Source organism: Cynoglossus semilaevis, chromosome 2 (genome assembly GCF_000523025.1).
Source record: "Cynoglossus semilaevis isolate Cse_v1.0 chromosome 2, Cse_v1.0, whole genome shotgun sequence".
Lineage (NCBI taxonomy): Eukaryota > Metazoa > Chordata > Actinopteri > Pleuronectiformes > Cynoglossidae > Cynoglossus > Cynoglossus semilaevis.
In genome coordinates this window covers 16,088,570-16,097,961 of record NC_024308.1, presented here as the reverse complement: position 1 = coordinate 16,097,961, position 9,392 = coordinate 16,088,570, and the positions used below count along the sequence as shown (strand labels likewise).

The 9,392-nt window shown below is 38.6% G+C and overlaps 1 protein-coding gene across 1 annotated transcript in view; it reads right to left on the bottom strand.

Moving 5' to 3' along the window:
* The window catches only part of ect2 (epithelial cell transforming 2), a 31,931-nt gene that overhangs the window by 10,301 nt on the left and 12,238 nt on the right, over positions 1 to 9,392 (bottom strand). The window contains exons 9-18 of the mRNA XM_025053727.1: positions 8,893 to 9,118; positions 8,187 to 8,311; positions 6,168 to 6,287; positions 6,015 to 6,083; positions 5,606 to 5,716; positions 5,256 to 5,352; positions 4,976 to 5,057; positions 4,650 to 4,728; positions 3,394 to 3,513; positions 3,159 to 3,297 (exon numbers count right to left, since the gene is read on the bottom strand). Coding sequence (XP_024909495.1) covers positions 3,159 to 3,297; positions 3,394 to 3,513; positions 4,650 to 4,728; positions 4,976 to 5,057; positions 5,256 to 5,352; positions 5,606 to 5,716; positions 6,015 to 6,083; positions 6,168 to 6,287; positions 8,187 to 8,311; positions 8,893 to 9,118 — 1,168 coding nt within the window. The remainder of the gene's footprint in view (positions 1 to 3,158; positions 3,298 to 3,393; positions 3,514 to 4,649; positions 4,729 to 4,975; positions 5,058 to 5,255; positions 5,353 to 5,605; positions 5,717 to 6,014; positions 6,084 to 6,167; positions 6,288 to 8,186; positions 8,312 to 8,892; positions 9,119 to 9,392) is intronic.

Genomic DNA, 9,392 nt, shown 5'->3' with positions numbered 1-9,392 from the left:
TGCAACAGCTGCTCTGTGAACTATCAGCTCTTGCCAACGTCCTGATTTATTGACTGCACGAGGCGGCAATACGTATATTTTTGGCAACCAGGTATCTCCGTGTGCTAACACCATCCACACCCTCAAAGGGTACATTTTCTACTGCAGGAGACACCATCAGCCAGGAGGCTTGTCTGTGTCCTGAGAGAGCAGACATGTTGACTTTTCAGAAGAGAAGCCGCTAAGTGAAAAGGTCCTCAGTATGTCGCAGTGAGCATTAGACCCTGACCTGTCGCTTGTTTGCAGATGTTCTTTTCACTAGAAATGATTAAGAAAACAGCTTGAAGTGGAGAAATACCAAGGCTGCAAAAATAAAACGCAACTTTTGTCCTGTAATGTTTTAATGTCAATTCTTTTTTGGTTAGAATTGGTATTGAAAAATTATCATTCAGGAACCAGTATCGCAATGAACAGATCAGTATCGAAAAATTCAATGCTACCCAGCCCTATATAGCAGGGTGGTAAAAGCATCAGCACTGGGGAAGTTTTTTTTAGGCAGCAGGAGCCAGGAGACGAGTCAGAGTAGAGAGAGAGTAGAGCGAGACGACTGCAGCCATGTACACCTTAAGCACACAGCCAAGATAACAAGACAACTCTGTGAATACCCTTGAGTGGCTCAGCCAGAACCCAGACATGAACCTGATTGAACATGTCTGGGGAGTTCTAAAAACAGTTCTACATAGGTACTCTGTATTCAACATCAACTAGCGAAAAGTGGGAGAAACAGCCCAGAAATAAGTGTATCAGGCCGTATTTATACCCATGTTTTATCACTGTATATACTGCATTTTATGTCTTTTTGATGGCTTCTATTTTGAAGTGATAGTAAAAGTTCAGGTTAAATGTAGGGACGTGGCAATGCATCGGATGAACATCGGTAACGGCCGATGTTTGTTTGTTAACTGCCTTTGGGAAATAAAGGTGACTTTATTATCAAATGAATTACAACTATATCAGCGTCAAATTGGTCACAAACATTGAGCTCTCTCTGGCACAAAATGATGATACCGCCAAGTAGGCTTGTGCGAAATTGTTACGTACTTGAAACACAGCCATAAAGAACAAGTGGTCTCCAACCCAAAATTTCATCTTCGTCTAAAAGCAAATCCAAATCCAAATTTGTGGCACAGCTCTGGAATCAATCATCGTTTCGCCGTAGTGTAAACTCCACCTCAGTCAATCTGTTCCTAACCAGCACCTAAGTAAGTGTTGGAAAGAGATAATGCAGGCCGGTTGCATATTGCATTGCTAAAGATCTGCTTGGAAAAGGTGGGTTTCCAACAACTAATGAACGGTGGACCAGTGATACACTTAACCATCTAGAACTGGGCTCACCAACATGGTGCCTCAGGGCACCTGGTAGCCCCCGTGGACCACCTGAGGAGCCCGTGGGATATGTTCTAAAAATACAACTAGTCAACAAGAGTGTCAAACATCATACTGTTCCTGTGCTTTTTGAATCAGTTCCACTGGTAAGATATTCAAATGGGTGTCTACTATTGTATGTCCCAGAACTGATTATTATTACACTGTGCGGGAAGTCTGTATGTGTCAGTTTATTTCTGCTGCTGAGCTACAGTATGAGTGAAGACATGCACTAGTGTGACATTCCAGTCACAGGTTAACACGCACAGACATACGCAACCTGAAGTAATCACTGTTGCGTCCTGTTTGATCGTAATGTGTCTGTGTTAAAGAGTTATCAATAAACGTTTAATGTGTAGACATTTCAAACAAGGCAAATTGGCTATTTTTTAAGTTAGTTTGACTGAGGATTTGTAACTATCATTTTAGAACACAAGGCAACTGAGGCAAAATTATGCAAGTGTAAGCATGATCTATAAATCTTCATACTAATCGTTATCTGAAAAATGCCATAAATAATCGGGGTTCATTTGTTTGCCAATATCACCCAACACTACTGCCAAGTGCTTTTGACTCGAGGCTACTGTGGGCCGTAGCCATCGCCAAAACAACTCGTAACATTCACTCCTGTCTCGCTCCAGCTCTACACACACACACCTTCCCTTATCTGAACCAATGTCATGGGAACCACATAACTGACAGGATAAATGTAAACACCTGCACTGGCAAAAAGAAGTAAAGGAAAAAAAAAAAACATAGTACTGTCAAAGAAGAAGTCAGTGTAAGAAGCACAACAAAACTCACTGGACATTTGAAAAGTAAACTGTGATTGATTAAACGATGATGAAGAGCTGAAAGACGTATAGACCAATAATACAGTAACGTTTCTGTGGCACAAAAGAGGGAATAAACACCAAAAAGAAAACATCGGCGTCGGCCGAGTTGTAAATTCAGGCATTGAAATTTTACAATCGGTGCATTCCTAGTTAAATGTCTGAGTAGCCTGCATAAATTCAATTCTGAATGTGAACCGTACACAGATGCCGTAGGCTATAATATAAAGAGTCAATCAACGGCACAGTACATAGAAACCTGGCTTTGACCAGGAAATTACAAATCAAAATTTCAAGTTTCCAACCCCTGGTACCAGTGCTGTTCCGTAGGGCACTGTGGGAGTTTTATTAATTTACGTCATCTAAAAAAAATCCAGTCATATCCCTTTACTTTTTACATTAAAAGATAATGTTTCAAAACAACGGGGTGTTTTATTTTGAAAATGTAAAGATCCTTACATGATGGCACGTCTGTCCGCAGCGAGGACTGATACCGGCTATTTTGAATATAGATGCAATGCATTTATTTAAATGTTATATATTTTATCTATATCAAAAACTTACTTAAAAAAATGCTCTTGACATTTAAGTGGGTTAAGGTTTGTGTTGCTCAGTGAGAAACAGACCACTGACCATTTAACCACTCTGCTCACAAGATTTTTTTTTTTTTAAACACCCTAAAAAATAAATGGCTTTATGAGCGGCCTCAAAGTGGTGCGGCATATTTAGCAAATACATAATGGGAAACAGCTACTGCCATAAAAGGTTTTCACAATAATGAATAAAGCTGCTGCTCTGTCATTGGGCTTTATTAAGGGGACACTTCAGATAGGTGTTTAACAACAGACAGTAAAGTTGCCTGCGCTGAGCAGTAAAAGCAGTGGCTGTGTGCTCATCGTGTCGGTGTTGTCAGTGCGTTACCCTCGGTGTCCTGCAGGTCCAGAACTCTCCTGATCTGGGACAGAGGCATCAGAGCGATGTGCTTGAGAGGAGGCGGCGGTCTCGTCTGTCCCAGTGGACTTTTGAATGTGTTAATCACCTTGTGTCGCTTCCTCGCAATCTGCAGGCACACGAGGGTGGTAACATTGAGGGAGCAAAAATAGACTACAGTGATGCATGTGGAAGAAGAATGGATCCGTTTTTATGCAGTCATTACCTCCAGGCAGTCATTGAAAAGGAAGAGTGTGACGTTTTCACCGCGGTCACATGGCTGGTCACCCAGGGCAATGGTTTCGACTCGATAAACCAGAATGCGATGGGAGGACAACAGGTTGGCCTGCAGAGAGGACATGTTTCTGTGTTTAATAAAACCTTCAGATGTATGAAATAACCGGAACTGGCTTTCAAAATCTTTTTGAAATTCCTTTTTATAGACAATAATGTATAAAAAAAACCAACCTTTTTTTACTTTTATTAGTCATATTTAATCCTCTGGACCAGGGGTGTCAAACATATGTCCCGTGGGCCAGAACTGGCTCGCTACAGTGTTCAATTTGACCCTCTTGATGAATTTTGAAAATAAGAAAAATACACGAACACTTCATGTGTTTCATATTTCATTAAATATAACATATAATGTTATAATAAATAAGAATAAATATCCAATATACGTGTACTTCTTTGCATGAAAACAAAGTGGAACGATTTTACTGGACTGGATTGTGATTTAAAAATCGGGAATCAAAAGAGAGTTCAACACCCTTGCTCTTTCAAGCAACATGTGATAATAACTTGATGAATGGAAACACTGAAGATACACACAGCTGCTGCCCCCTCTGGGAAGGTCAAGCAACAACCTTCTCAAAACCCTGTCATGTCAGATGGTCAGAGGAGGCTAAAAATCTAAGCTTGTATTGATTAAGAATACACAGATTGGCATCCATTCTGTGGCCTTCACGGAGAGGACTTCGATGGGTTCACAGAATTTTGTGGATATGAATTTTGAAAATAAGAAAAATACACGAACACTTCATGTGTTTCATATTTCATTAAATATAACATATAATGTTATAATAAATAAGAATAAATATCCAATATACGTGTACTTCTTTGCATGAAAACAAAGTGGAACGATTTTACTGGACTGGATTGTGATTTAAAAATCGGGAATCAAAAGAGAGTTCAACACCCTTGCTCTTTCAAGCAACATGTGATAATAACTTGATGAATGGAAACACTGAAGATACACACAGCTGCTGCCCCCTCTGGGAAGGTCAAGCAACAACCTTCTCAAAACCCTGTCATGTCAGATGGTCAGAGGAGGCTAAAAATCTAAGCTTGTATTGAGGTTAACAGATTGGCATCCATTGTGTGGCCTTCATGGAGAGGACTGCGATGGGTTCACAGAATTTTGGGATGTGCGGTGAAATAGGAAGCGTTAGAGATGTGCACGTCAAAGAAGATTTAACTTACGGGACAACCATCCACTTCATAAACGACGTCAAAGATCTGCTTCTGCCCTTCAGTCTTTCTCTTATCTTCATTGATATGACTGGTGGAGAAGAACAGAGAGAAACCATATATATTTAGCTTTGTTGACATTAGTTGGTTGCACGCCATACATTGGATTGTGCTCCATGGACTTTCTTTTGGGGGGGAATTTTTAGCCCATCATCATGGCATCATCAAGGAAAAAGTCAGACTCTTCTGATGTTTTAATGTCCTTGATTACAATGTTACCACTGTGTTAGCATAGGTGAAAAACACAGGCTCTGTTCGTGTCTCGTCATGCCACTCACGTCATGACTTCTTTCAAGGAATCAATGGCTTTCTCAAGTGTTATCTTGTCAGGGTTGTCATCTGATGTGTGTTTCTTTATATCTGTAAAAACGAAGGAGACAGGTAGGATTTAGAGTACGGAGGTGGTCGTAAAGTAAAAAAAAAAAAAAAAAAAAAGGCAAAAGAAGAAAGTTAGAGGCATGGATGAGTGACAGAAAGGACAGATATAGAGTAATATGAAGAACATATTTCAATATTAACTTAAAAATGGTATGGAGCTGGTTTGTATTCGTGTTTTACCGTTAAGTAGAAGTGCCACACTGGGGAGCCTCTGTACCGGTCTGATAAGTAACTCCACCAGTGTCTGTCTGCCACACTCTGGTTTTGCTTGGTTGATCTAAAATATTCAACAGATTTTAATTATCACTGTTATTACATTTCTTTTATGCTTATTTCACAGCTATAAAAAAATAAGTTAATAACATGAGTGAGTTCACGATTTTAACTAAACTAAATGTTGAAAAATAAAAATCAATGCCTTAAACAAACAAGTAATACACTTACACATTTCAATGAAAAATAAATGTGAATTAAAATCCATCCGCTAGAATAAAACAGAGATGTTTTACACAGAGATGTCTGGGTCATACCTTGAGAAAAGCATGAAACCTCGGCTTCTGCTTCTCACAGCGAACAATAGTCTCCTTGCTCATTTCAAAAAAGTTCACAAATGGCGGGTAGGCCTTTACTAGCTCCTTGGACTGGAGAGAGAAGACGGGAAAAGGTCAGACAACACTAAGGATGAAAAAGACAAGACTTTCTCACCTGCAGGCAGAATAAAAGTTTAGTTTTTCAAATACAATGCAACTTTTGGGAAAGTAATTCACACCTTAGGTTCATTTAGACCGAGGTGTCAAACATAAGGCCTGCAGACCAAAACTGGCCTGCAGGTCAAATATATATTTATATAATATTTGTATCTACATATACACTTGCAGTTAAAAACACATATTACATTTACATCCTTTCCATTGAAAAACACGTAATGATTAAACTTACATATTTGAGAATGATGTTTCCTACACTCGCGTCTTCGGACCAGTCGCTGAGCAGATCTTCAAGGTCAGTCTTATTTAATAAAAAAAGGAAATCCTTTACAGACTCAATTTGCGGTAATACAAAAACCTAACCATGTTGTTGTCATAGCCATACCTTTATTCTTGTGTGAATATCATAGATGTCAGGGATGCAACCAAAGATGGTTTTAATCTCTTCTTGTGCCAGGATGGGTCCACCCACCTGTCCTTCCTTCTCCAACGGATGTTTAAAAAGCTTTAATTTAAAAAACAGAAAATGGGATGGGTCCACCCACCTGTCCTTCCTTTTCCAACGGATGTTTAAAAAGCTTAACAAAAAACAGAAAATTATTAAAAAGATGATGAAAATCGATAGCCTTGTACAAGAGGACAAGTATGCAGTAGTCTGTGAAAATGTGGTATTGGGGAGTATCAAGCATGTCTCAAGTGCGCTGGAATCACATAATCTTTTTAAAAATAATCTAATCTTCCAACATGATACCTTTGTTCACGAGAAACAAAAAATATATTTAGATGTTAGGACTGATGACTGACCATTGAGAGAAACCACCGGTAAGTAAAAAAAAAAAAAAAAAAAAAAAGAGAGATTGCATTACATTAATAATCTAAGACATACATTACCTTCTTAAATGTATGTAAAAAAAAAAAAAAAAAGAGATTGCATTACATTAATACCACCATTTTAGACACACTAGTTTTAATCTAAGACATACGTTACCTTCTTAAATGTATACATTTACATTACGCAATAATTTTAATGTTAAATCTATTTATAATATATAATTGTCTATACATTGTTTATATATTAAGGTCTGTAACGAGGCTAGAATAATTAAACTGTGCTTATATAACGCCTGACTAACTATTGAATATTCATCATTTTTATTCACTTAAAACCAGAGTCAACCTATTGCAATATTTCACCAATACTGATTATAGATTTTTTTTTTTTGTGAGGGTGACTTCCTGACAGAAATTCCAATTAGGATGATCCAGATTCCCAATGTCTACATAATAACAGCATAAATTTGATTCATTTTGCAATAGGTCTGTATGACCTTTCTATCTGTCTGTCCACTGAGTGGTTAAACCAAGCATGGATGGGGTGAGTGTTGGGGTTAACCTTTCTTGACCAGTTGAGTTGTAAAACTAATTGCTGCTTGAGCGTTAGCCCGCAGCAGGCTGACATCAGTCCTAATGATTCAACTTTGTCACTGGTCAGGGCTGATCATGCTGAAAATCAGCCATGTACAATTACTGGCCAGTCAATCAGTGCATCATTGATTTCGAGGGAGGGGGAAAAAAAAAGAGAAAGTACAGAATGAGGGCCGCAACCCTGCTGATAAACATCACATCAAGTACTGTGAAGTATCAAGAGGATTTTTTTATATATATATTTTTTGTCACATTAGCGAGTCAGACACTCTAATTGAATGGATGTCATTGTCAATGTACTATACCATCAATGGATAACAGTGTTTAATAAGAGATACTTTTACTTTATTTTAGAAGAAAAACAGCAGCAGCGTCCTCTCTCTCTCTATGAGAATTTGTCCATTACAAACAAAAGTACAAGGTAATTTTCACTAACAGCAAAAGCTTTTGCTACCTCCATCTGTTCGTTAAAAAGCAGTGATTTTGAGCTCAAGCATAGAGACAACACAGCAACACCAAATAATTTGATAACAGGGAAAAAAGGTTGTTGAACATCAGGGGTATGAGATTAACATATTTCGATAGATTCATATATCAGCTATTTGTTCAAATATAAATATAAATATTCCAAACTAGTTTTAAAGCCTTTGTATATTTGACACTATAATACTAGTGTACACTACAGCACTACAATTATTACTTGGAAATTAAATTACTCCTCCACTAAAAAGGCAAAATGGGTCTCATTTACTTCAAAAGTGGAAGGATAGGGTGATATGTGGAGAAAAGAATGGGGTAAAAATTTAAAATAAAATGTTAAGTTCAACAAGAAATATTTTTTTCAAAAAGCCTAAGAAAACAGAAATGGTCATATGGTCATTTTCAGATGCCCAGTAGTTGCTGTGACCAATAGATAACATAAGCAGAGGAGGAAGTGCATGCAGACATTCAAAGACTAACACACACATAAACAACCTACCTGCAGGATGTTGTTTAAAATGTCCACATAGTTGCTTTCGGTCTGGTAAAGCTCTTTGGACACCTGCCACCTGGCCGACTGCTTCGATACAACCGGAGTTGAACTACGGGATGGCTTTGAACTCTCTGGAATAACAGGATCAGGATGGAAGTAAGGGAGGTTGTATTTTTTTTTTTTTTTTTTAAACCTGGCCTTCAGGTCAAACAAACTGTGCTTCAGACACACATTAAATGATTCTCTAAAAACTAAGCACAGCCAATCACACTTATTGGACACCTTTTTTTTTTAGCCTGGCAGTTCTTGCATGTAAACAACTAACAAAAACGTAGCAATTTCTGTACATTGGGTCGGAATCCATTATTGACTTGCATTCGAATGAAACAATTAGAGCGTCATTACAATACCTGGTGTAGACTAACCAGTCTACATGTACTATTGTTTTGAACAGAAAATATCTTCAGTCTGATTAAAAAAAACAAATAGATTTGGTTAATTGCAAATTAATTTCCTGATGTAAATCCTAACTCCCTGATGTTCTTTTCTCTTTGGTCTATACTGTCTTTAAACATTTAACGATTTTGTCGTCTCGAATGTAGAGACTATTTACGCTTCTGCAGCCACGACAACCGCGAGAACTGAAGGACTCTGTGAAGTGTAAAGTCCATCCCGGGATAAAGCAAAGCAGGTGTGTTGCTCGACATTTTACCTGCCAGAGCCTTGCAGGTCTCAGGGGTATTGGAGATGTCCAGCAAAGAGCCAATGGACAGTGAATGCTCCGCTGAAGGCCTTTTTCTAGGTGGAGGGAAAGGGGAGATGTCCGTTTCCTTGGTGAGCTGAGCCAGTGTGTCTCTGAGTCGCCGGCGCTTGCGGTTACTGGTCGGCGTGACGAGGGACAAGAGAGACACAGCCTTTTTCATAGCTGGGCTATCATTCTAAGTGCAGAGCGGGAAAAAGAAAAAAAGAAAATAGATACCACTGGTTTATAAAATGTAAGCAACGGAGAGAAAAGAATGAGCAATGGTGTATCTCAAGCGTGTAAATTGACTTGTTCAACAGGCAGAATATATCAGCCATGTAAGTGAACACGGGCATCATGGTGATAGATAACTGACAGTCACTTCTTAATCTCATACCGTCGGTCCTGTCGGAGTGCTGATGCGTTCTCAAGGGTTCCTTCTTGATGCAATTCTCCCTGTTTATGTTCAT